This window comes from Lepisosteus oculatus, chromosome 4 (assembly GCF_040954835.1).
Source record: "Lepisosteus oculatus isolate fLepOcu1 chromosome 4, fLepOcu1.hap2, whole genome shotgun sequence".
NCBI lineage: Eukaryota > Metazoa > Chordata > Actinopteri > Semionotiformes > Lepisosteidae > Lepisosteus > Lepisosteus oculatus.
The window spans coordinates 30,935,065-30,962,404 of NC_090699.1; the positions used below are offsets into that span (position 1 = coordinate 30,935,065).

The window sequence follows — 27,340 nt, forward strand, 5'->3', positions numbered from 1 at the left end:
TAATACTTGCTGAAAGGCACATTATTATATATATTAATAATTGCATTGACGCTTAAACAGATGGTGAAAACATGGGTTAATATATTTCTTCTGGATATATTACAATATCAAATTGTCTTTAAAATGACTGAATAGATATTTCTTTAAATGCATTTTCGTTGCTTTTGGTTTTACCCTTGACTTTCACATAGTCTTGTCCCTGTTGAGTAGTGTACAGTACCTGTTTTTTGGCCAGGGGGTGAACATCAGATACAGAATGTTTTTCTGCATTATTTATAAACAGACATTTTATTAGCAGCGGTCAAGATAATCTATTTCTTCTGTTAATGTTTTTCTGAACTAACCAAAGCTTAATTTCTATTAATTGAAGCTTTATTCCAAGTCGACTCTTACTGTACTTTTCAGAAATCAGCAATTTTAAATGCAGTTTGTTCAAGGCTTAATGTGAGCTGCTCTAGCTGATATAGCTTTATCATAAGCACCTACCGATCGCTGATGTGTCCTAACACCAGCAGAATGCATGAAGAAGAATTTGAATGAGGCCAATAAAACATTGTGCTTTGAAGAATCTTTCACTGCCTTTAGACATAAAGTTAAATGTAATACAGTCACAGGTTACAGGCCTATTAGATATCAATGTCATTCATAAAAAAATCCTGGGGAAATCATTCATTTGCAGGTTTATTTCAATGCGCAGTTCTCTTTCTCTCCTCCTCAAGACGTCAGTATTAGGTGCCTTGAGGGAGGGAGGAACCACAGTGCAAGCCCACTATCTAAACATGTTTTGAATTCAGTCTAACTCATTTCAGAGGAACAAGGTTAATTTCATGCTGAAAAGAAGAAAGAGGAAAAACAATATTTCGGCGGTGGAACCGTCTTCAAGTGTGAGGGGAGAAAGAGGGGGGCTCAGGAGTATAAAGTATAAAGGCAGTGTAATGAGAGTAAAGGCGAAAGCAAGTGAGAAGGGACAGAGGAGGGAAGAAAGTTTGTCCTAAGACATGGAAATCAGGGAGAGGTATTCTGAGAGAAATTGCGCAAAGCCAAAATCTGTAAATAGAAAGATGAAAAGAAGTTACTATAGCTCCGGCGGGAATATGATCTAGGACTTCATTTTCCGTTACATGTAATGGAGAAATACCATTGCACTGCAGGTATAAAATTAATTAACAGTAGAACTACAGGTACCAGTTCGATTATTTCCAGGATTTGGCCAGGGATTTCCTCTTCCACTCACACATCATAGAGGAAGGACATGTATTATTCAAATCTTTCCCATTTCTCGGTCATGAGCAGATGTCGGCTGCGGCTCACTTCAGCTTTGATTTACACGCTTTGCTTCAGCTGGGTATTATTGCCTAAATAACTGATTCGGTTTCTGAGTGCTTACTAAATTCTTTTAACAGCCTCACACTCTTCTACTTTTGGTGTTTTTCAGGGTGTGGGTTTGTACCGTTTTGTATTAGCTGAACAGTAATAACTCTTAATCGTTTTATTAGACTCTGTACATCACGAACAAAAATCAAACCGTCCCAGAGTTATTGAGGGCGTTTATATTTAGTTTTGTGCTAAAACGAAATACATGAGGGTTGTTTACTTTGCTTATTTCGAGCCACGTGTCATCTTGATGTCTTTCTGACATCACCGATTGGTTACATGCTGTGTTTATGTTGATGCCTGCTGGAGAGGAACTAGTAACCCGCTGGGGTGGAGGAGCTAGTAGCTTGCGTTTCCTCCAGACTTGGCTGCCGTAATGCCTTGCTTGCTCGGTTGTCACCTTACAGAAACTCCAGTGGTAGTAAACTACTGGGTAGTACTGGGTCACATTCTGGTGGGCATATTTTGTCTTGACAACCATACACTGGTTTCCTGTTCAACTTCACATAGACTTCAGGATATTGCTTTTGACTTTTAAGGCCATGAAGGGAATTTTTCCCCCCTTCTATTTCTGGTAATTATAGCCCTAGCTGTACTTTTCAGTCTTCTGACCTGTCTGTGACTAATCTGCAGAGATACCTTAGTATTCTAATAGTGTACCTCTGTTGTATGGGTTACTTTATTTCAGTTATCTATTTTTTTTTTGTGAAGTGTCCAGAACCAGTACTGGATACTGAAATACTAACAATGAAACAAATACCTTTTATGGGAGCTGATTGTCTATTGAAGTGCCCAATTGCCATTAAAAAAAGGTTGCCTTTCAATATCAGATTGCAGCCTTTTGAAAATAAATCGAAATAATTAAGCTGGCTCAACTTCAAAACTGCAACGTGCTGCATACTGCTTTCTTGAAAGCAAAGTAAAGATCATTTTCTGTCACTAGACATTCACTTGCTGCCTTTTCCCATTCGGTACCATATATTTTTCCTGTCATCCGCTTGCAAACAAAAACATGGAGTGAAACCTTTTACCCAAAGTATTGATGTTTACATTAATTAGAAGTACCTTGGCGCTTAAGCGACAGACTTACAGATCTGACAACAAAAAGCCACATGATTAAGATGTGCTCCTCTTAAAAAACACCTGCAACCCAAGTAAGATCATGCAAAACTAGGACTAAAGTTTATCTGTAGTTATTATCTCCCTTTGGGTACTGCTATATAATACCTTAAAGCACATCAGTGTGCAAGAGTGTGCTTCTGAAATAAACCAGCTGTTCACAACTTGTAATGGAGGTGCAGGATTATTGTTCAAGGGACGATAAAGTACGGCCCCAAGTCACAGCTCATCTCAGACTAGTCACTGCATAAAGATAGGTGTAGCCACTAATCAACACTTATCAGGTGGTATCATGTCATAGCCTTAAAACAGTATTTTTGGCCTGATTTCATGATTGGCATGATGGATAGAGATTTCCAATTTCTTTCCATACTCCAAGGAGTCTTTTGCAGCTGGAAATGAGTTTGAGTCTGTTTTTTTTGAGGAACTACAAGAGAGAAGCTGTTTGCCACTCAGCAGACATTATTTTTTGTTAGCAGATTGGTTAGGTGCCGTGGGTTGACCAAGAATAGGCTTTTTAACAAAATAAAAATGTTTGAGCAATATAACTTGAGAGTTTAGTAACACCTGATTGTTTATGAGAGAACTAATAGGATCCATGTTATTATTAATTTTACCCCTTAAAGAGACTTATTCTGTCCAGCCAGCCCTAGTTCTTTTATATTTTACATTTCAGCATAAATTCCAGCGGGGTTTTAAGCACACTGAGTGTCCCGAACTGAGTGAACAGCATCATTATTTTAATAGAATGATAAAATTCCTTTTACTTCGGCAGTGCTGGATGCTCTTTTCTGGTATTGTTTAGAACAGAGAGCTTAGGTTGGGCCCTCCAACACCCCATGAATGAGAATGCAGGCGGTAATCAGCTCTGTCAGCTACTAATTAAGATCAATCTTCGTTGCCTTCTAACAGCTTCACAGTGCCAATTAATCTTTTGACAGTATCAATAAATTAATCAAAGGGGGATTTAATGGCTTGACAATGGTGATGAAGCAGTGAAAGCAGGAATAATTTAAAGGCCTCTTCTGCCCTTTTTATTGTTAACTTTCACCAGGCAGTGCTGTTGCCAGTATATAGCTACAATGTGCGATTGCTGAGCTTTGTGAATACACATCAAAGACTTATTTGGGTACCATCTATTGCATATGCATTCTGATCTTTTTCTACAAAATGTGTTTCATTAAACTGTTTTTCAAGGTTCATTGGCAATAAAATTTCTTTTTCAAGAAGGATAATTTTCAGCAATGAATTATCTTTTGAGAGGTTCTGAATTATATTCCTATGCAGACATGCAGTGACATTATTGGCTGACAAGATGTTTTTTGTGTTTTTAAAATATTTTCAGAAGTCCTGTCTAATCACAACAAGCACATTGCAGTGTATTGGGAAGTGAGTCCTAACAGATGGATATTCACATTCTTTTCTTTTTCCCTGTAGACCGTTGACTTAATGAATAAAAACATCCGAAAAGGGATGGTGAACTACTACGATGACCTGGACTTCAAGAACATCATGGATTTTGTCCAGAGAAAGGTAGGGCCCTTTTCATGCCTCTGATTTTTATGGAGTATACTGTAGAAAATATAAAATAGTTTAACTTTACTGGACGCTGTGTGACTAGTGCTATGTGATGATTATTATCATTTATTACTATTGATGCCTTACACTTATAAAGTGCTTTTCATGACACTCCAAAGCACTTTACAGGTAATGGGGACTCCCCTCCACCACCACCAATGTGCAGCCCCACCTGGATGATGCGACGGCAGCCATAGTGCGCCAGAATGCTCACCACACATCAGCTATCAGTGGATAGGAGAAGAGAGTGATGAAGCCCATTCATAGACAGGGATTATTAAGAGGCCATGATTGGTAAAGGCCAGTGGAAAATTTGGATTGGACACTGGGGTAAAACCCCTACTCTTTTTGAGAAACTCCCTAGGATTTCTAATGACCAAAGAGAGGCAGGACCTCGGTTTTACGTCTCATCCAAAGGACGGCACCTTTTTACAGTCTAGTGTCCCTGTCACTAGACTGGCGCATTAGGGTCCACACAGACTGCGGGGGTCCATTTTTAGATGTGGGCATGTCCCTAAATTGGGTCTCTCTCTGGAGTGGTTGAAGAGAGTAGTCCGGTTTTGAATGCCGGTATGAGACGTTCAGAGAGGGTGTGTGGAAGAGAGGTGTAAGAAGAAGAAACAGCAAAAATGCGAGTTGTGTCTGATTTATTTTCTTGGCTGTGGTGTAGGGTTGTGGATTGTTGTGGCTTCCCTGTTTTTTTTTCCATTATAACTTAGTTTACATAAAGTAGATGGATATCTTGAGGAAGATTTTGCTTTGGCTTTGCCACCCCTTTCTCCGGAGACAGGTTTAGAGGGTATTGGGTTGTAGAATAGTGTAATTTGTGTTTTTTTTTTGTTTGTGTATTTCCATCATATTGGGGACGTAAAAGTCTGTGTTTGCTGTTGTGGTGGTGGAGTAGAGGTGCTGTTTCAGGCAACGTATACTAATACTGGTGCTGTCTTTGTTTTCAAGGCTGAAGATGTTCACATTTAGATTCTGAAATTACACTTGGCAATACAAAGAAATATATGTGACGTTTATGAAAAGTGTCATTAGTAGAGCTGGGCGATAATTCGATAACGATAATTATCGGGATATCATTTTCCTCGATAAAATTTTAACAAAAGGTTGATAAATGTTCGATATATATGTTTATGCTTTGCGCATGATATGCGCATGCGCACAAAATACTGCGTGCGTGTTGCCGACCGGGCAGCTAGCAGATTTGTTTAATGCTTCTGCTGTTTGGCAAGTGTTTGTTGTGTTCTTAAAATAAAGAGTTGTTTAATTTACGAATTAACTGTCTGGTTTGTTCAACTTTCACGCAGGAGAAAAAATCTGCCTTTAAACTTGAAAGAAATAATGATTTGACATTTAATCGTGATAATTATCGATATCGACTGATATGAACATTTTTATCGTGATAATGATTTTGGTCATACTGCCCAGCCCTAGTCATTTTTCATGAAAAATGCCATACTAACTTGCCTTTGGAAGTAGGTGTTCTCAGCTATTTGTTTTACAAACGAAAGTAAAATTTAAGCACTAAAAATAGGTCATTATACCCACCTAACCTGTTTGGTAGTCAGTATCTAATTGGCCCAAGGACCTCACCCAGCTGTTTCTTCAAGCTAGCTTCCAGCTTCAACAAATTTGTTCTACACTCTGTGGATTCTTTAATTAAACATATTTTTCTGATTGTTTTCTTACTGTCAGCTAAAATAATTCCTAGTATATATTTTTTACTTCCTTTTAAAGTAACATTTTCCCAATTACATAACGGTGAATTCATATGTACTCGATTATTAAGTAATGTGTGGATTTCCAATATTGTTGTATTTTCGGGCATGGCCAGAATGTGTAAATGAGACGATACTTGCTCTCCACATAACCTCCAACATTGTGAAGTGTTTCCTTTTTCTTTTGCTTGAATTTTAGGACTGATAACAAAATGAGTCATGTTTTTCTAACATACGTTTATCCAAATTTGTCTACTGTAGACAAAATCTGCATATGCTCTTACCATGATCTGCAGAATGTTTTCACGATTTTCTTTTCCAGTTGTGCCTGTTAAATCTTTTTTTGTACATTCTATGTTATACAGTTTGATATTATCCTCTGGTTAGTTTGCTATATCATTGTCAAGCACTTTATAGGCTTGCTCTGTATTTGATGGTTTGGTACAGTTAATTAAGAAATGCCTAATTTGGAGGTATCTGAAGGAGTCTTTTTTTTGGGATAAATCTTCAATGTTTTTCAGATGGTTCTTTTTCAGCAGGGTACATATTGCTATAATTCTTCTAACAGTCCAAGTCTTAAAAAGTATATCAGATTTCCCAGAGGGGAAATCTGAATAGTAAACTGTCCACCTTAATATTTAACATATTTCTCTAAGTTATAAGCTTTTACTATTTAAATCCAACTTTTAATTGCAATTGTTACCCAGGGTAAAGCTGTTTTATATACAGTCTCTGCCAATGATCTATCCCCAGAACTGTCTGTACTGGGAATTCATTTATAATCAAAGACTCCATCTCCTTCCAATTTGCTCTATAACTGATCCCACCAGCAGATTGGATATCCAAGTTCAACTGCTTGGTAATATGATTTTGGACATAACAAGGCTAAACTACCTTTCCTCTTAGTTAGTTGTAGCATTTTACATTTAATTCTTGGATTTTTTTTCCATTCCAAAAGCATCTTAAAATCAATTAATCTCTTTCATTAAACCGGTCTGTAGAGATATCTACTAGAAGAGGAGTAATAATCATTCATTTTATTAACTTCTGCTGGAGATCCCCATGATAGAGGGAACAGACTCCAGCCAGCTAGGTCATCTTTATTTTATGAGTTAAAGGACTTCTGCTTTTTCTACATTTGATTCATACTCATGATATCTTACCAACTTTCTACAGGAGACCCACAACCAGAGGAAATTATTAATTAAGATCATCCAAATACAGTAGGACATCATCTGCATACAGTACTGTCTTATGTTTTTGTCCTTTGATTTTTATACCTTTAATTTTTGCCAGGGATTTTATGTATAGAGAGAACAAGAGAGGTGACAGGGGACATACCTATCTTGTACCTTTTTTTAAGCAAAATCTATCAGGAATATTTTCGATAACCTTAATATTTGCCATAGGATTTAAATAAATTATTTTAATTGTATTAATACATTTATCAGCAAATCAAAATCTCTCTAATATTAGATATAAACATTTCCAATTGGCCCATAGGCTAATCCTCCGCCTAGACTATTTTAAATATTTTTTTAATATCATATAAAATTCACTTGGAAAGTCATGAGTCCCTGATACTTTATTAGAGTTAAGTTCTGAAAAAATATTTTGCATGGCTTAATTGTTTATTATTTTTTTAAGAAAATTAAGTGATTATAATAAAAAGGACATATCCTGTTCATTTTGGGTTTCAGATTATGTATGTTTTTTATCCAGTAATGGTTGTTTGTATTTCTTTTAATTTGAAATGCATTTGGTTGGTTACTGGGTTTCATATTTTAGGGATTATAGATTTTGCCTGTTGTTAACATAATCTTCTTGTTGGTATTTTAATTGATTTGGTTTCTGATTTATAGTAACTTTGTTATAGGAACTTTAAGTTGGTTTCTGCTTCCAAAATTTGCCATTTATTTCTGCCCTAATTTTCAATAATTGTTATTTATCGTGCGACTAGGTGTTTTGTTAATGTTTCTGTACATTTTAGTTCAGATTGTAACTCCCTCAATTTGACTTGTCTTTTCTTTTTATATGAGCAAAAGGAAATAAGATTCTTTCTAAGCACTGCTTTAGCTGTATCCCAAGTATTGCTGGGGATACATCTCCTGTGTTGTTTTATGAAAATAGTAAAATCTCATGCTCTTTAACATCATTACCATTCAGAGCACTACAGTTCATCTTCCATAAGGTATTCTTTTTTACCTCATTTAGGTCTAATGTCAGGTAAATGTCAAAATGTCTGGTGCATGGTCAGATAAATCTGAGGTTCCAATTTCACAATCTAGATCTGTTTAGTTTATACATAATGAAGTAATCGCTTCTGCCATATGAATTATGAGATGCTAAGAAATGTATATAGTCCCTTCCTGTAGAGTATAGATCCCTCCATACTTTGAATATATGAAAGTCTTCAATAGATCTATTTACATGTTTCTCTAATGGTTAAAGTTTCCTTTTGCAATTCTTAGATCAGCATGGCAAAAGAGTCTTCTGTTTTGTCTCTAACAAGGATAAATCTACCTTCTTAGTCTTTAATCTCTGTCAAGCACTCAGAATTAACAGTTGGCAGAATGGGAATGGCTAATACCTCTTCTGCATCCTGTTTTACGAGAAGAACAGAACACTTCATCAAAAGCAATACATTTCAATTTGACATGTTCTGTATCAGATAAATGAGTCTCCTGAAGAAATACTACCTGACCCTTGTCCTGTTTAAGTTTAATTAATGTTCTTCCTTTTATTGGCTTATGTGGACAATTTACAGTAAGTTAAAAGAAACTACCGTCATATCTTGTGAAGGCAATGCTGGGATTTTAAACAATAAGGATAAAAACAACACAAAAATAAAGGTGAATTTTTAAACCTCAGGCCTTCACGTAGGGGGTCTAAAGCATTTCCTCACCCTTATTGCCTGAGTAGAAATCTTAAAGAAAAAATTAAACCCCTTCATTTTTTTACAAAGAGGGCCTACTTAAAAATATTTATTAAATCAATAACTTATCTGAATCAAACAAAAATAGCAGGCAACATACAAACAACACTATAGATTGTGTATACTTACAACCTGACTAGAAGAAGCTGCTGTTTTTGAAAGGGAATAAGGAGGGTGATACCTTACAGTATACCATGACGTCTCTCAGTAATTAAGCAGTCACTTTAGTCCAGAGGCAGTAATGTGCTAGTCTGCTGAAGTGTGGCGATGGAGAGCCTGGAGTGTCTGGTTCAGTTCCTCTGCCAGTCTCTTCCTCTCCTGCTGTGGCTGCCCACTCTCTGCCAGCAGCCTAGTGTGATCCGCACCTCCACAGGCCGCGCTCAGGCTGCGCCCACGGGTGTCGCTGTGCTAAGTCACTGGTGGCATCTATGGCCAAGGTGTACGTCTGGGCACCCGAATCCCCCCAAAAAAAGTTTGGCTGGGAAAGGGCATTTTAAATTTTATGTTATCTCAGGGCTTTGTTCCTTTGTACTCCATCCATTTCTGAAGGATATCGGGCGCATGATCGTGATCAGAGTATAGCCTCCTGTCCTTCCTTTTTCCCCAGGCTTTTGTCAAAATCTCCTCTGGTTTTGACTGTCAGGAACCCGATGACATGGATCTTGGACTGGACCAGAGATCCGAGGGTTTGGGGCCCTGGTGTTTCTGAACCCTTTCAATCTCTACACCGAACTGGGCTGCTCCCTGATGGGTTTCTCGTAGAACCTGGTTAATGACTTCCCCACACTCTCTTCCGGGACTCCGGAGATCCGCAGGCTCCGTCTCCTTGACCTGCCCCCCCCCCCAGATCCGTCAGTTTGGCCCCCAGCTGCGTCTGCCTCTGGCGCAGGTGTAAAAGCACGCCGTCTGTTTCTTCTCCCCTCACCTTCCATCTCATTTATCCTTTTATGTGTTCTGTTCAGTTCTTCAGTGAAGTCAGTTTTTTGTTTATATCCCTTCTGAAATCAATCAATTCAGTAAAGATTTTTGGAGGCCCACAGGGGACTCATGTTCTTCAGATTCTTCAGATTAGCACAGCCCATTGAGCCATTGGACCAGAAGCCACATTCTGTGCTTTTGACTATATATCCTTGTCTATCAGACTACAATATGTCCATATAAAGCAACTAATTCTTTCTCGCAAATAGACTCATTTTGTATTAAAAAGACCAATTACACCTATGTTTGTATTTTGTAAGTTTGTTTCTTCCATGGAACTCATCTACAGCGCACATCATCTACCAGGTGTTTGCCCAGTCTTGAATTTTATCTAAATCTTTTTCAATTTAATTTGTTCCTTTAAAGTGTTTGCCAGTCTTCCTATAGTCTAACTGGAAAAAGTGACTAGTTTACTATCTGTACCAGAATCTAGATCATTGATATAAATGAAAGAAGTGCAGGATCCCTGTGGATGCCCACTAATGAATCACCCTGAGTATTCCCCCCTTATTTGTACTCTGTTTACTATAAGCTAGTTTTCAGACCAAACACACACGTTTTCCTCAATGCCTACCTCCTGCAATCTCTAATGAGAAACTTCTGAAATACACCAGATCATATGCTCTGTGTATGTATCCATTACTATTGTTCAAATAACTCTAACAAGTTGGTTAGACCTTCCTTTTCTAAATACTTGTTGACTATTCCCTTGGGAATTATTTCCATGTTGTTAAACTTCTTGTTTCTAATAATTATGTCCATAACCTTGAATACAATTGATGTCAGACTTATTGATCTATAACTACTTTCAATGATATATCCCTGTGATTGATGGAGTTTGCTTGGCATTCCAAATGTTCCAAATTCTGAGGACCTCTTGTTTTTCAAAACATTTTAGCCGCAGAGGGTGAATTTTATTAGTTACATGAGACATAAAATCACCTCTATGCATCAGCGATATTTGAATATTATGCTTAAAATATGAAAGTGACAACTTCAAGTTGTCCTCATTATTTCCTAGTGTACTGTAGGAATATGAATAATGAGATTTGTCATAGTGCTTTGATTAAAAAAAAGTACTGCCAAATGATGTTGGGCAATATGTGTGCTTTACTTTACACTTCTATACAGCTTATTCTTTGTTTTATTAATTTCTGCCAAGAGTAACATTTAGTCCATTATCCTCGTCTGCACACTGGTGTTGGTGGATCTCCATTTTCCATTACCGGATTAATTTCTGGTGTTCTCAGTGTGTGCTGACATTGAAAATAATCCTTGCTGTATTGTTCCTTTTCATAGTATGTTCTGAGTTCTTAGATTTTAGGTCCCCAGCACACTCAATTTCAGGTGTGAATGGGGGTGGGGGGTACATTATCATAAAACAATGTAATGTCATTCTCTTTTCCAAGATGGCTGAAAACTTATTTCAGACTTTACACTGATTTTATTTTAATACCAACCACACTTGTTTTTGGAAACTGTTTCTGCATTTATTCTGTTGTCCAGATTAGCTCATGTAAAGGTAACAATGTACAAATGCTTCAGACCTTAGTATTTCTATAAAGCCTCATGTTTTAATGTGTAAATACTGCAGTTATTTAATTTCAGGTGGCTTGACACATGACCAGTACTATCATTACTTTGAAGGGAGTTGAGTCTATGAAACATTTCATATTTTTAACTTTTTTTGCTTTATTTTTTGAGCATTTCGTATCTTGTCATTTTAGAAATAATTTTTTTCTTCGCTTGCTTAAAATATTTGTTGCTAATGTGGTTTGTTATGTAGACAGTATATTGATGTATTTTAGTCTTTTAAAAGTAGTATTAAAATCAGCCAATAAAGTATTGTTGCTTCAACCCTCCAAGCACACACTGTTGTCGGCACACATGCAATTTTCTGATTAGACCAGGAAGAGTTTTAATTGGAAATTGCTCAGCTGTAATTAAGGTACCTATGGTACTGTATGACAAATGACGGTGTAGGAAATTGTCCTGCAGTTTCTCATTATCCTTACTCTAATCAGGTTTTAGCATGCTGGAATGAAATGTGAAGCCAACTCTTACTAAAATTGGCATGTAGTATTTTCTTCAGTTTATCATAGTTGTGTCAGAAAGATTTTTGCTGTAACACAGCACGTTTTATAACACAGGTTTAACTAAATGTAAAATTTAAAATTTGGTAACTTATTTAGAATAATCAGTACATTGTGTGTTATTAAACTAAGTGTTTTAAAATTCTAAATTATCAAAAAAGACTATTGCTTTTAATCTTAAAATATTTATATTCATTAAATTAATATTTTTCTTACTTTCTGCCCTGATCAGGCATTTTTTATTGTGAGCCCACAAAGTGGTTTCACCTGATAGGGTTTAAATGAGGTAAGTGGATGTATTTAGTATAGTAGATGACCATTTTCATTTATTTCATTTAGAAATAATGCTACCCCTGTTTATATTAATTGTGTGGTAATCGGCAAATCAAAGTTTTGCTCAATTAATTTACTAATGAAACAGATTAGAAACTTGCATTTCTTAGCAAATGTATAGATGGTGTGTTGGACTTTCTTCACATTATTAGTCAATTAAAAATATATAAAATTATAAAAAAGTACAAGGGCAACCTGTTGAATGATTCTTATCTAGTGGAGCAGACATGAAAAAAAAAACATTAAAATGAATCGGATGCCCTGTTGAAAGGCCTTTCCTAAGTGTGAAACATGTTTTAGTTTTGCAAAACTACATGGAAACTCCATTGTTTGTGAATGTAAGACTATGAAAAGTTAATGTAGTAATTCTCCATTCAGTTTCCGCCTCACAGTTTTCAACAGAACAATGGAAAGCTGGTGTCACTCAGTACCTCCACCCTAAAGCAAAATGAAGATTTTTCTCTTTATTGCTCAACAGGTGTTGAGCTCTTGTACTCAGTCTTCATCACCTATGCTTCCAAGGGATTTGAACGGCACCTTTTATCTCATTTAACTGCTACTGAATGTTTATCTTTGAAGTAGAAGGGACAAAGTGGCACTAAAATGCATTGTCATCAAACAGAACATCACAGTCATTGAGCACTGGGCCATGACGGCCTTACCCTGGGAACAGCCTGTCAAATTTATGATGTAGTATTTTTACAGGCAGATTAAATGGCTAGATTCTTATTATTTATAAGTTTCTGTTTCTACAGAAGAAAACAGAATTGTTTAAAAGCTGTTATACTTATACCAGACATGCTAAAATTTCATTAAAAAGTTATACAAATGGATAAAAGCTCCTGTTAAACACTGGGACATATGAAAGTGGTTATATCATGAAAGCTCTATTATATTCAAAATGCATTTTCTCCTAGACCAGTGCTTTAACCACTGATTGTGTGTAGATGTGAAAAACAGAAGGATGGAAGAGGTTAATGAATAGCATCTAAAAGTTTTTGGGAATTTCTCAAAAAGCAGTATTACAGCCTATTGACACTACAGCAAAGATTAAGTTCTTAACACCTAGGAAAGACCCCCACTAAGAATGACATCTTTTGAAGGAGAATGTGTTCAGTTAGCACAGAATGCAATCTTCTGTTGCTGTTTTTAGCATGAATGAAATGTGATTTTAGTGGCACACTGAAATCTCCTGTGGGTATCACCCTCTCTAGCTACAGCATATAAGTATTTTTAGCTAACAGAGGATGAAAAGACCAGGGCTCTTATTCACTCACAGGTATTTGTGACCCTCACTATCTTTTGTATGACTGAAAGACAACTATGTACTTTTTTACTAAAAGGGTTATGGGAAATTATGTTAATTATTACTTTCCACAGCCCTTTAACAAGTGCACTGTATTCCAGCTTCTGCACCTTCAAAGAAGAGCTGTGTCTAGAAAATTAGTCCAATTCAGAGAGAACTCCTTGTACTGTATGTCAATTTGAAATGGTACATTTTTAAAATGCTGAGAGCCAGGCCTGTTTTGGGATGCTTGGGGACTATGTTATATTTTCTGATGCAAATGTAATGTTTGGAGAGTTCTTGAGATGTAATCTTAGAAGCGTTACAGAAAAAAAACAACAAATCACCTTCCTGTACCATTTAACATTATACCAATATTGTAATATTTCTGTCTGAAGTCCTTTGCATTTAATGGCTCCAACACTGCATCGGTAATAAATAATGTAAATGTCCCCTTTAGCCGTCAGTTCAAACATATGATGAACTGATGAATTCAGGGTAAAGTGTACTAGTAACAGTGTGTTGAATGGTGGCTCAGTGTTTAGCATTGCTGCCTCACAGTGCTGGGGCTCAGTTCCAGATCTGGGGTGCTATTGTATCCATTTGGGGTTTGTATGTTCTCTCCATGTTTGGATGGGTTTCCTCCAGGCGCTCCGGTTTCCTCCCAGTCCAAAATCATGCTGGTAGGCTGATTAGCTTCTGGGAAAATTGGCTTTGGTGTGAGTGCGTGCGTGTCTGTGCTTGTGTCTACCCTGTGATGGGCTGGCCTCCAGTCCAGGGTGTAGCCAGCATTGTGCCCTTTGCTTGCTGGCTCCCCTGCGATAGCGAATTGGAAGAAGCAGTTAGAAAATGGATGGGTGTAGAAGTGATAACTGCTTCTTCTTCATTTAAATTTGGTTTCTTATGGGCTTTGACAATAATGATACTGCATTGTTTGTTGGCAGAAAAAAAGTGTAATTATGAACATGCTGGTGGGCGTATTGAGAAGACTTTTTCATACTGTGGCTCGAGGTGCCCTATTTGAATGTCTCACTTTTGTGTTTTTTGCAGTTCAAGTGTTGTGGTGGGCAAGATTACAAAGATTGGGAGGTGAACATGTATCACAACTGCACAGCACCTGGACCGCTGGCCTGTGGAGTCCCCTACACCTGCTGCATCAACACCACGGTACGACAGAGTGACGTATCGCACAAGTCTCATTTGAGGGCAGAAAAATACAGTAGACACATAGTTATCTAGCTGTTGCATGTACTGTCTGTGACCATTTACATAAGGCATACTGTACCTTTAGATAATTGTCTTATTATTATTGACCTTGAAGTGGGCTGTGATTTTAACTGTATTAAATCACAATCACAGTTAATTTACTAGAAAGGATCTATATATTCAAGTTGTCTTTTTTAATGGTTTAGATATTTCCTATACATAGTCCCAGGACTCCTGACTGGCACAATGAATAAAAGCCATTATTCATTGCTAAGCAGTAATGAATAAACATCTCAACAGTAGGATGGACACTAAGACCCTATTCCAGGTTTCCAGCTGGGAAACTGCCTTTATCCCTGTTTTCGATCTCAAATCCAGCATATCTTTGAGAGCAGTTAGTAAAAGGAGGCTCTTAGATTGTGTACCAGGAAGAGAATACAGTTAAGCTAAATTGTTGTTAATACTTAGTGATAATAATTAACAGTAAAGAAATGACTGATTTACTCATCATTTTATATAAACCATGTATTTAAATGTTATTAAAGCATGTGACTGCACGTTCGAAGGCCTGTGTCCTTGAAAGAACTAATGCTCCACGTGACAAGGACCAGTTGATCTAGTTTCTGTAATATGGAGCACAGTTGTGTATAAAAAGCGCTTTATTTTTTACTCCGCTACAAACATTTCATTCTCTAGATGGCACTCTTATGTTTGAAAAAACCAAAGTGGTTTATATAAAAGAGTCTGTTATCGTTTTCCCAAGAAATGCCCGTCACACTTCACCCTAGTAGACTCAAAATCAGAATCCTAGATACATTCTCTGTACACTTAAGTTTGTCTGTTGTTGTCTATAAGATTTATATCTTCAAGAAACTAAAGTAAATGAAGTGTACTATATGTAATCCATCTGTCCGTTATCGGAAATGATCTTAGTACTGGTAAGGTCCTATCCTGGAAGGCTGGTGTTATACACTGAAAAATACTACTCCATTGCAGGCTTCATTCACAGCACATACATACACACTAAAGCACATGGGGACCATTTAGAGATCTTAGCGGTCCTGGCATGTCTTTGGAGAATGGGACGAAATGGAAAACCCTGCAGAAGATCCACACAAACCTGGAGCCAATGTGCATATTCCCCTCGGAAAGAATTCCTACGAGTCCATAGTGGAAACCTGGACTCGAGGGCCAGCAAACACTAATCACCTGACTGCTCTGCCACCATGTTGACTGCTCTGGTAGAGCCAGACGGTTCTCTAAATCTTGTTAAATCAGGTCAATTAGGTCATTCAGAGAAGAGGAAGAACCCCACCGATGTTGCAGTCCTCCAGGACAGGATTAGTGTAACACTGAGTAAAAGTGCTTTTGATTTAGTTCTAGAATGTGATTGACAGATAATTGTTATTTGTGTTAAACACTGTAAAACCATTGTATTTCCAAAGAAAAGTCGTTAATTCAAGAATTGTGGTAAACTGACTAGCATCTTTCAAGGAATAGTGGAGAATGTACTCTTGAAAAAGGAAATTAAGTTTTAATCAGGTATAAAATATTATATCAAATATTAATGAAATCCATAATTATACTGAGCCACATTTAATGTCACATCACCTTAGGCAATCAATGTCTTTCACAGCTATTACCAGAAGGCTAGGGAGACCAAATCTAACTGCAGCTCAGAGTAAATGGACGAATGGCAGATTATTCTACAATACTAAATAAAATTGTTCAAAAGGGATAACATCTGCATTCTTTTTCTACAATATTTTTATCAGGCCTACTGTAATATATACATCCAGAAGGTGGACCCTAGAGCTTAAAAGTCCTTATTATTCTGCCTAAGCCTATAGTTAAACTTTCCTGCCATTTTACCTAGTTTGTGAGAATCTGACTTGGATTCATTGGACAGGTATAAGAGGAATTTTAAGGAGGAACATATGGTCTATGTAGGTCTTACAGACCTTCAAGATGAATGATCTTCAAAAAGAATAAAAAGAAATAACTGTAATTCTACTGCTGAAGCCATTTAATCTTTTTCTTTTGTACAGAATGTAAGCAGTTCATTCAGTTATCTCAGTACATTATCAGATATGTTATTGTGTACAAAAATGTGTTTGTTTTTTTATTTAAACCACATTTGTAAACAACCCTGATTGAGTGTTTGTTGACAGCGTATGTTATCTTCTTGTTGTCGGTTCTGAGAGACCTCTACAGTGCTTTACAGAACCTTCAGAAAAAAGCACTTAACAAGTCATGCTCAACTGTACATGATCTGGCTTTGCTCCATGGACAAAGTGTAGGCCAAAGTAAAGGGTAGACTACTGGATTAGTCAGTAATGGCTTCTGATGCCAGCCTGTCTATGTAGCCCCATTTCACACTGCCACTGCAATAATACCTGTTGCACTAATGCTAACATTTCAGTATTTTATAAACAGAGTTTCATAAATATTTCTTTGAAGCTTTTCAATAAGTGTTGCATTTGCATGCTTTAAAAAGAGTTAGCCTTGTTTTAAGATGCAGTACTTGTTAGCTTTGCTTTGGTCTCTGAGCGTCCTGTCTGTGCAGCCACTGAAAATGCACCCTGACAGCAAAATAACAACTGAAAAATTTAAATCTTGAGCAGACATGCTTCTAAACTGGAGCTGCGCTGTACTGTTTAAAACCAAAGTTGGATTTTGATTTCAAATGTTGGCAAAATAATTACATACAGTAGCTGCTAACTATATAAACAGAAACTCAAATTATCCTTGAATTTACATACTTGAGGAGAAACCTGAATGTTAGTAACATGATTGAATACATTTCCATCAATGAAACTGATTTGCCTTCTTTGAGATAGGAGGAATATCTGATTTGGGCTGCAAAAAATCTGAATATCAATAAGGAACCAAAGTCCACAACTGTAACTAAGAGGCAATATGGGAATACTTTATGGTAAAGGTCCCAGAGCAGAGTCCTGTGGAACACCCTAAATAAGTTTTAAAACGGATAGAAAGCAACCAGGCCTTACAATGTGACGCCTGCAAGCCAAATGGAAACCTCACTACTGGCAGGTACCAGTGCTCCCTGGATGATTTCCGTGTGATTCAGTAGGATACACTGATTGACAGTATGAAAACAAACCCCTTTACTTAAGTTCAGAAAGAAATTAATATCGATCGACCCCCAGTCCAAAACAATCAGCAAACTGCCTTAACAAGGAACAAGTAAAGTGTAATTCCATGCTGTGAAGCAAGTGTCTGAAGCTGTGACACACCTGAAGAAGGCTCAACAGCTGAATAATAGACCTTTCTGCTTTCCAGCGCGGAATTAACCTTGTCTTGTTCCTTTTCAGTCAACACACACTGAAGCAGCTCTCCATTCGAATACCTTAACAAGGGATGTTTCAGTATAAACAGAAGAAAAATAACTAAATAAGTAAAGGTATTATTCAAATAATATAGGTGTATTTAATAGGTTAACAATCTATATCAAAGAATTCTGAGTAATTTTGCTGCTAAAATTAATTGGAAGGGACTTTTGATTTTGCTCTATGTATGCAGATTATGCTGTACCGCCAGACTGTAGTTTGATTGTAGCTTCTACAATACAGTGTTTTTGTCACCTCACCATACAGTGGCATGGGTTTGGAATTTCTTGTCCATGGGGAAGGGTGCCACCTACTGATCTTTCAACACCATATACAGCAGCAACCAGATGTCCCTTAGAAGTTTCCCTCACTCGTACTGACCAGACCCAGTCTGGCTTAGCTCCCGAGACTTGACTGGATCAGGCTACAAGGTGGTACTGATGTCAAATTATCCACTAATTAATTAATAATACAATTAAATTTTATTATTAAAAAATAAAACTTCTCTACTGGTAACAATCACTAAGCATTAAGAATTACTAAGGATCTATTCAAAACATATTTTTCCCACAACTTTCTGTTTCTAAAAGCAACAGGAATGAACAGATGGTAACAAAATTTTATGTTTAATGTCAAAACCAATTTTGACTTCCCATTTCGTTAACAGCACTTTGGTATGAAAGGCTTTGTGACTAACACTGCAGCCTTTAAGAGTGTAAAATGAGTACAGCTATTTCCAATATTTTTAGTATGAGCCAGGGCTTTTTTGCAAAAAAAAAAACAACCTAATTGCATTGCCCTTTTATAAATTCTAGTTTTTTTTTTTTCCATCTAGCAACTATGCACTTTCTCCCCATCTGGTTCATCAATCCTCCCAGTAACAGATGTGCATCTGAATAATCTGATCCAAGTTACTGTGCTGTATTGAAAACTCATGAAACCTAGTGTGAAGTATTTTAAAATAGAGTAATTATAGCATTCTTTATCCAAGTTCATGCGCTTCTTAAAGGGCACTGCAGAAGCAGCAAATTGCTAGGTTACAAATGGAATGTAGGAGTTGCTGTGATTGCCCTAAATCCTACTGCAGACGCAATGGGCTACAGAATGGAACGGTTATTGGTATCTGACTTTGCTCAAGATGCAGCACTGCAATCGCATATATTAGATATTGTCACACCATTGAAGCTGAAGGTAGATTTGAGCTTCCACCTCTCTAGTCAGATGGATTATATGATTTTAATGATAAAATCCAGGAATTGTTTGTTAATTTAAACTAATTTTATTAGAGAGTAAAAACAATTGTTTTGAAACACAGATACTGGGACATGACAGTTTTTAAAGGGGAATTACAGGAATTAAGGTTCTGTTTCAATTTTGCAATTGATGTGATGCAGAAAAGATGGATTAACATCTAGTTTGGTCTGGATTTCACATTAAAGTGAAATAATATAAAAATTAATGTTAACAATAGACCAGAGAAATCTTTGTTGTTGTTGTTGTTGTTGTTGTTGTTGTATTAAAGTGTGTGTTGTGAAAAGTAGACATCTCTTCTGTTTCTAAAGCTGCTTGTTTTAACATGGTTAAACATTCACTACTTGATAAACATCTCTTGTTCTCAACAATGTGGTAAAAGGCTTAGAACCTCTCTAATGCAGCATTTCAAAAGTAGTATATGCCTTAGATTGAGGAAAAGCAGATAGCCATGTTGTGATGAATTGTCACGCAGTTTGACTTTGAAATCCATAATTACCTCATACAAAACCACCACTGTTTATTTTTATCATGTAAAAACAATGTTTATAGCAGATGTTATAGATTGTTGGAAACACCATTGGTTTCATCTTAAGGATTTATTTCTCATCAAAGGAAAAATCTTTGTAATTTAATTATGATGTTTCTGATCTTAACTGGTACAAATGTGAGGATAACTTAACTTCTACTGTAGAGGATTAGCCTCTACATAGTAAGCCCTAATCCTCCTAAACACTGTCTGATTTATAACCCTAACCCTGTGGCTGTATGTAGAAGCTGCAGTATCCTGTTCCATCTGTGATGCACCATACTTTATAAGAGACTTTAAAAACAGAACAACTGGGTAATGACGCCAATAATATTAAAACATTTGAAATGCCTCTCAGTATATTTTAGTATATATTAACAGTTGGCTTAATATCCATTGATAAAGTACAATTTTAAAACCCATAAATTAAAGTGTGCACAAAGTATGAAGTAGAGTAAACAATTGCTCCAAAGAAAAGATTTTCAGAATGTGGAGGTTGATTGTTTCTTTGCTTGGGAACTTGCACAAAATGCTGAGGATAGGTCATGTGCCAGTAATACTGAAGATTTTTCATTCTTAATGGCATTTTTGTTGACCAAGGTGAGATGTTTACGAGATATAACCCAAAGAATGAATTTTGAAAGACATCCATATTTCAGGAGGATCTTTCACAGAGTCAAACACACCTAGATCAAGTCAAAGAGCGATAAGCAGAGAGGCTGGTGAGCTTAGACATTAGCCGTGCTTCTTGATGGTCTGATCCCGCAGTGGCACTTTGGGTAAGGAGCCTGATCTTGCAGAGGGAGCCCTGTGGGATTTCCAGTTGGATTTGTCCCCTTCCTTGAGAATAACCTCTTCATTCTTCACTCCAGATTTATATAACTGGGACATGAACAGTGAGATCCTGTACAGCTCTCTTAAAAATGTAACACCCCCCTGCTGCTCTGTTCTGCTTCGCTTGTCTGATGGCTTTTATCACCTCGTTACATGTTGGTAGAATCCCAAGCTTGTCTAATAGGGTGTTCAGGATGGAACTGAATATGATGTTATTGGCCCAATGGACATTCACTATTTCACTTTCCTTGACCAGGGCCTCCCCTATACATAGATACAAAAGGGACTGGGGCTTGGATACCCGAGCTGTAAACAGCCTTTCTGGCAGTGAAGAAACTGGATATCATTAGGCCATGTCTTTGGCTTGTCTGCCCACCATTCTTCATGTCACGCGTTCTGCCTTTGCATGTTGGAGGTGTAGATCCTAAAAGGGGCTGGGCCGCTCGCTGCACGTACCGCTACCATACCCGCCTCAAGCCAAGTGCTTGGTGACCCACCGGGAACAGCCACCTTCAAGCCAGGTCGTGGCTGAGGTCATGGCCGCCATCAGCTTCAGCTGGTCACCACAGATCAGGGCGTGAAGAATGCCCCAGGGTTGGAAAGTAGTGCACTAGTTCAGCCCATCTCTTACAGCTGAGGTACGGTTCCACTAGCCATCCAAAAGGCAGTGCCACCTCGCGTTATTTTTCTGTTCTGTCCATATCCTCTGAGAACTTCAAGGTGGGTTATTGATGTTTGTGGTGTTTTACAGGTGTATTAGAACAAATTCCAGGGATTGGTAAGAGTCAAATGAAATGGGTTGCTGTAGAAGTGTTATATTTTCAGGACACAGAATCATTCTTTCATTAGCTGATTGGCTCTAAAATCTTTCCAATGCAGTATTTTGCAAATTTAGCTTAGCTTTCTTTCTTGGTAAAAAGTGCTATTAAAAAATAGAATGGGTTACTAATGTTTTGCATTTTTAATCCCAAATTAGAGTTTGTTAACGGTCTTTTAGTGTCAGGTGCACTTCATGGTGTTGTGAGTCGTGTTCTTTTATCTTTAGGCTGCAGGTACTCTTCTTTAGAAGAACACATGGAAGGATTAAGAGCTAAAAAATGTCCTTAGGCTATCCAGGCACTATTGTTATGAAGTTTATTGACGGGATTAAAAACTTCTTTCCAGAGGAATGCTTCCTGGTTTCAGACACTGGTATTTTACAGTATCTCTGGACCTTAGCGTCAGGCTTTTAAATAACTGCGGCTCCTATCAACATCGAGTTAGGTTACCATGAAAATGTCAGGAATTTTTGAATAAGATTGCAATTGAACTTTAAATAACAAATAATATGTCTGACATTTAAGAGCAAATTTAAGTTTTACTCCTTAGTTTTCCCCAAAATAGTCTTACAGAGAACATTGACTAATAATAGAGAATAGAGAATAATAAAGAATAGAGAAAGTTACCAACTGAATAGCTGATACCAAACTGCGATCTGTGTTGGTATATTGCTATATTATGGACTCACAATGCAATTTGTTGTATAAGGCAGACTGGGGTTCTGACATATTTGATTTGTTGTTGTAGTTTAGTAGCGTCTGCAGTCACCTGGGGCATAGGGGTAAATATCACTGTGGCTTTGCATCTCATGTTCATCATGCTCTTTCCATGGTAGTCAGACACACAGTTCAATCAGAGTGCTATTTTGTGTGATATTTAACTGTATTTTATTGTCTTTATAAAAGTAATATGCTAACAGAAATGCTTTATAAATAAGTTTACCAACTCTATAAACTCTATCTCTATAAAAAGTTATCACGTGTGTGGGAATGCACATTCAGTATTCAAAGTTGATCTTGTATTTCAGGTAATAGTCAAGCTCAGCTCCCACAGGGCCAAAGTGTCTCTGTTTTAATTATAACTGGAGACCTAATCTAATCGTTTTCTTAATCAAACTTATTATTTCACAGTTGATAGTTTTAAAGATGCTGTTGCTGATACAGCATCTTTAGTGTATCCAGTTAATTAGGGAATTACACTAATTACTGTTCATAGCTCAGAGTTTAGCTGGAACAGAAGCCAGAAGACTCTGTGGCCCTCCCAACTACAGTATGTCTGACACCCCTATTACTGTACATAGAGAAGATGCTCATTAGTAGGCAATGTAAATGCCTGGTAAAAGTGTTGCGAGAATTTGCTGGTGACATCTTTAGTGGTTCAATTTCAAATGGATGTGTTATTTTATACAGAAGTCACACAGCCTGAAGCTCTTGCATTTAGAGTGTGCTTACCATGACAAGGACAGTGCAGAATAATCTGTAGCCTTAGAGACCCTAACTGGTACTGTAGGTGGGAGAACAAACCCAGAGGAGAGAAGGAAGCAGTATGAAATATTTAGAGTGCGCGGTACTGACCAGTCTAAAGTTTTTCCTTTCTTAATAGAGTGCGGATCAGCTTTCAGCAATGTTCTGTTCTGACTTTGCTGAAAGCTGAACTCTTTAGTCATTATTTGGGATTCAGAGGAACAAGTAAAGGTTTATTCCACGCTGAAAAGAGAAGAGAAGAAACACACCCAAAGAAGGCTCCATGGCCAAAACGTTGTGTTTCTTTTCTTCTCTTTTCAGTATGGAATAAACCTTTACTTGTTCCTTTGCAGCCTACGTATGCTGACGCAGCTACCTTACTTGAATTATTTGGGATTGATTACTTTGTAACAGGTACTAAACACTTTTATAACCATCAGCTAAACACTCTCCTCTCAGTGACAGGAGATCATGTTCTTTTTAAAGGGCTCGTGCTTATTTGGGATTGAAAAAATCTTTCACATTTTTGACTGACTGGTTAGGCATCATTTCTGATGTAGCAGTGGATTAGAATGCTCCTTTAGAGGCTACAAAACCTTAACCATGTAATATTCTAGAATGCCTGTCCTGTGAGATTCTTCCCTGCAGGCAGTGTCTGCTTACAGTATGTGTTTATTATACAGCATTGTATTGAATCTGTTTAATGTTAATATATTCTCAAACCTTGTTAGCCTTCTTTCACAAGGACCCCCGGCTAATTAACATTGTTTTTTTCTCCTTCTATCCTTGATCGGCTTTTTTCATTCTCTTTGAGGTGGAGGGGAGTGGAAATCTATTTTGCCAATTTGAATTCCAAGAACAAGGCTTAAGTCGTCCATTGTTTACCAAGAACCTGTTTTCTTTAACCCAGTTTTGCAAGTTTACACAACACATCTTCATTGTGGTCTTAAAGGGTGCTCCACTGTTGACACTGAAGATCCGTTAGTTGATTTAAGGAGTAGGCCTGCCTTTTGCTGACACTTCTTATCCAGGAGTTCATATATAACTCTATTTAAACATTACATTTTCTGTTGGTGCTCCTTTACCTGGTGTCAGGTTTTGTTCTTAAATTGAATAACGCAATTTTGTGTACTCATCCCCAGGCAGTACAAAATTATTTATCAGTCTTGTTCCGTGACTCCTGCTGACAGTAGAGATTTTCTGCTTTCAAACAGGACGTGGGTCCGTCAGTACAATCATCCCAATTTTCTGAGCCTGCAGAACACTGTTCCAAGACACCACCTCCAGTTTTGGGTATTGAAATTCCCAAGAAGTGAATGGATATTTTAAATCAAAACTTTGGGGTGTGTAGGATTGGATCGGTGGACAGAATAAACAGTTGGAACGACTAGACTGATGTATTTTAAGGATATTCCATTCAGGGTGAACTGATGCAAACAGTAAGATATAGAGGGCTAGAAATTGTGAATTTAACATTGAGCTGTAAGAGAGATGAAGGTTAGCAAACAAAATTATCCTTGCCCTCAAACATGCATGAATCATTCCAGATGACTGTTCCCGATCCCCTATGTCACAGATACACTATGGGTGTGTGCGGTAGCTACCTGTGTGTTTTTGGGAGTGTCCTGTAATCAAGAGCTTTTGGGTGTATGTGACTAATGTGCTTTCGAATGTTGCTGGTGTGACTGTGCTGTTGAGCCTTAAGATGCCCCGTCTCAACGACAGTTGCTGTGCCTTTAGGCACAATGTCTTTTATCTGCAGGTCTAATTTAAACAAAAAACATTTAATGAGACCGAGTGGTGACTGAGATGCCCATTGCTTTCAGAAGCTGTTCTTACAGAATTCAGCACTGCTAGATTACATTTCCCTAGTGCAACAGCTGTGACAGTGTGGCTTGTTGCTTACTCTCCTTTTTGAAACATTGATTTAGCCACTTTTTTATGTTTATGTTTTCTGTTTTGAGGTTTTCTATTCAAAATCAATAAAAAATTGTTCATGAAATGCATGAATCATTCAAAGGCTTTTGGTTTCTCTGTCTTTGCAGCCAAAGCAAGTTGCCAACACACTCTGTGGATACAAAGTCCTTAAAGAAGAGGTGAGACGATTCATTATGGATTCAATAATCTGTTTGGTAATTGTTCATATCGTTTTGAGGGGAATACTACTAAAATTTGTGATGGTTGCAGTTTGCTGGAATAGAGGCAAATCTAGCAAATTCTAAATCAAACTACGATTTTATTGTGAGGAAGGAAAATAATTTCTTGTGGTTTAAGCAAAGTTCATTCAGGTCATTACCTCAATTTAAGGAGATGTAGATAAGGGTACTCTTATCAAATACAGAAGAAGAGACGGGATATATCTGTGTACAAGGTGTCATAAATAAAGAAAAGCATTCCAAAAGCAAGTTATCCCATCTTTATTTAATTCATTCATTAAGAATGTTCCTGGTCTGACAGTCTATATAGATAATAATAATAATAATTGCTTACACTTATATAGCGCTTTTCTGGAGACTCCACTCAAAGCGCTTTACAGGTAATGGGGACTCCCCTCCACCACCACCACCAATGTGTAGCATCCACCTGGATGATGCGACGGCAGCCATAGTGCGCCAGAACGCTCACCACACATGAGCCATCAGTGGGGAGGAGAGCAGAGTGATGAAGCCAATTCATAGAGGGGGAGTATTAGGAGGCCATGATTGGTAAGGGCCAATTGGAAATTTGGCCAGGACACCGGGGTAGAAGCGCCCTGGGATTTTTAATGACCACAGAGAGTCAGGACCTCGGTTTTACGTCTCATCCGAAGGACGGCGCCTGTTTACAGTACAGTGTCCCCATCACTATACTGGGGCATTAGGACCCACATGGACCGCAGGGTGAGCGCCCCCTGCTGGCCCCACTAACACCTCTTCCAGCAGCAACCTTAGTTTTTCCCAAGAGGTCTCCCATCCAGGTACTGACCAGGCTCACACCTGCTGAGCTTCAGTGGGCTGCCAGTTGTGAGTTGCAGGGTGATATGGCTGCTGGCATGCTGGATAAAATAATGCCGTTGGACCAAATGATTTCCAGTCATTTCTTCCTGTTGTATTTTAATGCTACCTCGCTCTTTATCCCCAGACTGTATTGTCTGGTTAATTCTCTATTAGCCAACATGGATCTTAATTCCAAATATGTCTGATGTGGTTTTCAGAATAGCAAATAGTAGTGTTATTACTACTTTTATGTTGTAATATAAAAGTATAAAAATATTTTATATGTTATAAAAATATAAAAATAATATAGTTTACTATACCTCTGTATAGTAGGCAAATAGGAAAATATATGTGAAGAAGTGATAATCTTACTTTTTAAAAATACTTCTAGTAAGCTGTGCCTTTTTTGATTTAGTTATGCAAAATCAATTCTTGTATACACGCTTAGTGTAACTTTGGAATCTGCTGTTTCTTAACCAATTCACAGAGAAATGCCTTGATGAAGGTTATGTATGATGATTCGACAATAGAAAAACTCTAAAGAATGTAAGAACTTCATATAGAAAGCTAAATATGTTATAGCCTCCAGCAGATGTAATCACTGTAGTAGTTCATTTAAAATTTCAAGGCAAATGCTTACTAAAGCTTAAAATGAGGACTAAACCTCATATCACAGCTCAGCAGAAGGACTGACCACTGATACACGCATTCCAGGACATGTATATTTAACATTAGCCACTCATGCTGAAAATGGAAATCGTTGTATCTGTAAGCCATTAAAAAGAATTATAAGAGTAGCTGTCTTTGTACAAGTACCTGCAGTTGTTGCTTTACAGTTAAGCTCATCATATTAAAAAAGCATATGCTGAAATCTTGTTGGATGGTACAAGAAAGTTACAGCATGGGAAATGTTTATTATTATATTGTTGTTGTTATTATTTGCCAATGCTTATATAAAAATAAATTTCATTTGTACAACTAGATTCTTTACTAAAGCAGGTTGAGTACAGATACTGAAAGACTTGCAAAACTTGGTTGTCTCTAGATAGCAGTACCTGCTCAAATCTAATCATTTGTTTTAGAAAAGTGTATATTTTAAGGAACACTGCTGTTCTTTCTGTGCAGCGCCTTGATTTGCTGACTACTATCCATGTACGGGGCTGCACAGACGCAGTCTTTCTCTGGTTTCTGGACAACTACACAATTATGGCGGGACTTCTACTTGGTATTCTGCTACCCCAGGTAGGTGTGATTTCTTATTGAATTTCACTGTAGGATCCAACAAGTACAGTCATATAGTTTTGTCATAAACTACCTGAATAATAATGCTTTAACCTGATATTAGCATTCGGTATTAAAATAATATCCAATATTCAAAATTCTGAACAGTACACAAAGTGAACACAAAGTACTTTATACTCATCAGCAAATCAAGAACATGATGGCTATGATTAAATGAATTCAGGAAGTTGGAGCAGGAGGTTCCTTTAAACA

The 27,340-nt window shown here is 37.4% G+C and overlaps 1 protein-coding gene across 1 annotated transcript in view; it reads left to right on the top strand.

Annotated features, from left to right (window-relative positions):
- The window catches only part of tspan15 (tetraspanin 15), a 66,798-nt gene that overhangs the window by 29,731 nt on the left and 9,727 nt on the right, over positions 1–27,340 (top strand). The window contains exons 4-7 of the mRNA XM_006630573.3: positions 3,931–4,026; positions 14,470–14,586; positions 24,917–24,967; positions 26,972–27,088. Coding sequence (XP_006630636.1) covers positions 3,931–4,026; positions 14,470–14,586; positions 24,917–24,967; positions 26,972–27,088 — 381 coding nt within the window. The remainder of the gene's footprint in view (positions 1–3,930; positions 4,027–14,469; positions 14,587–24,916; positions 24,968–26,971; positions 27,089–27,340) is intronic.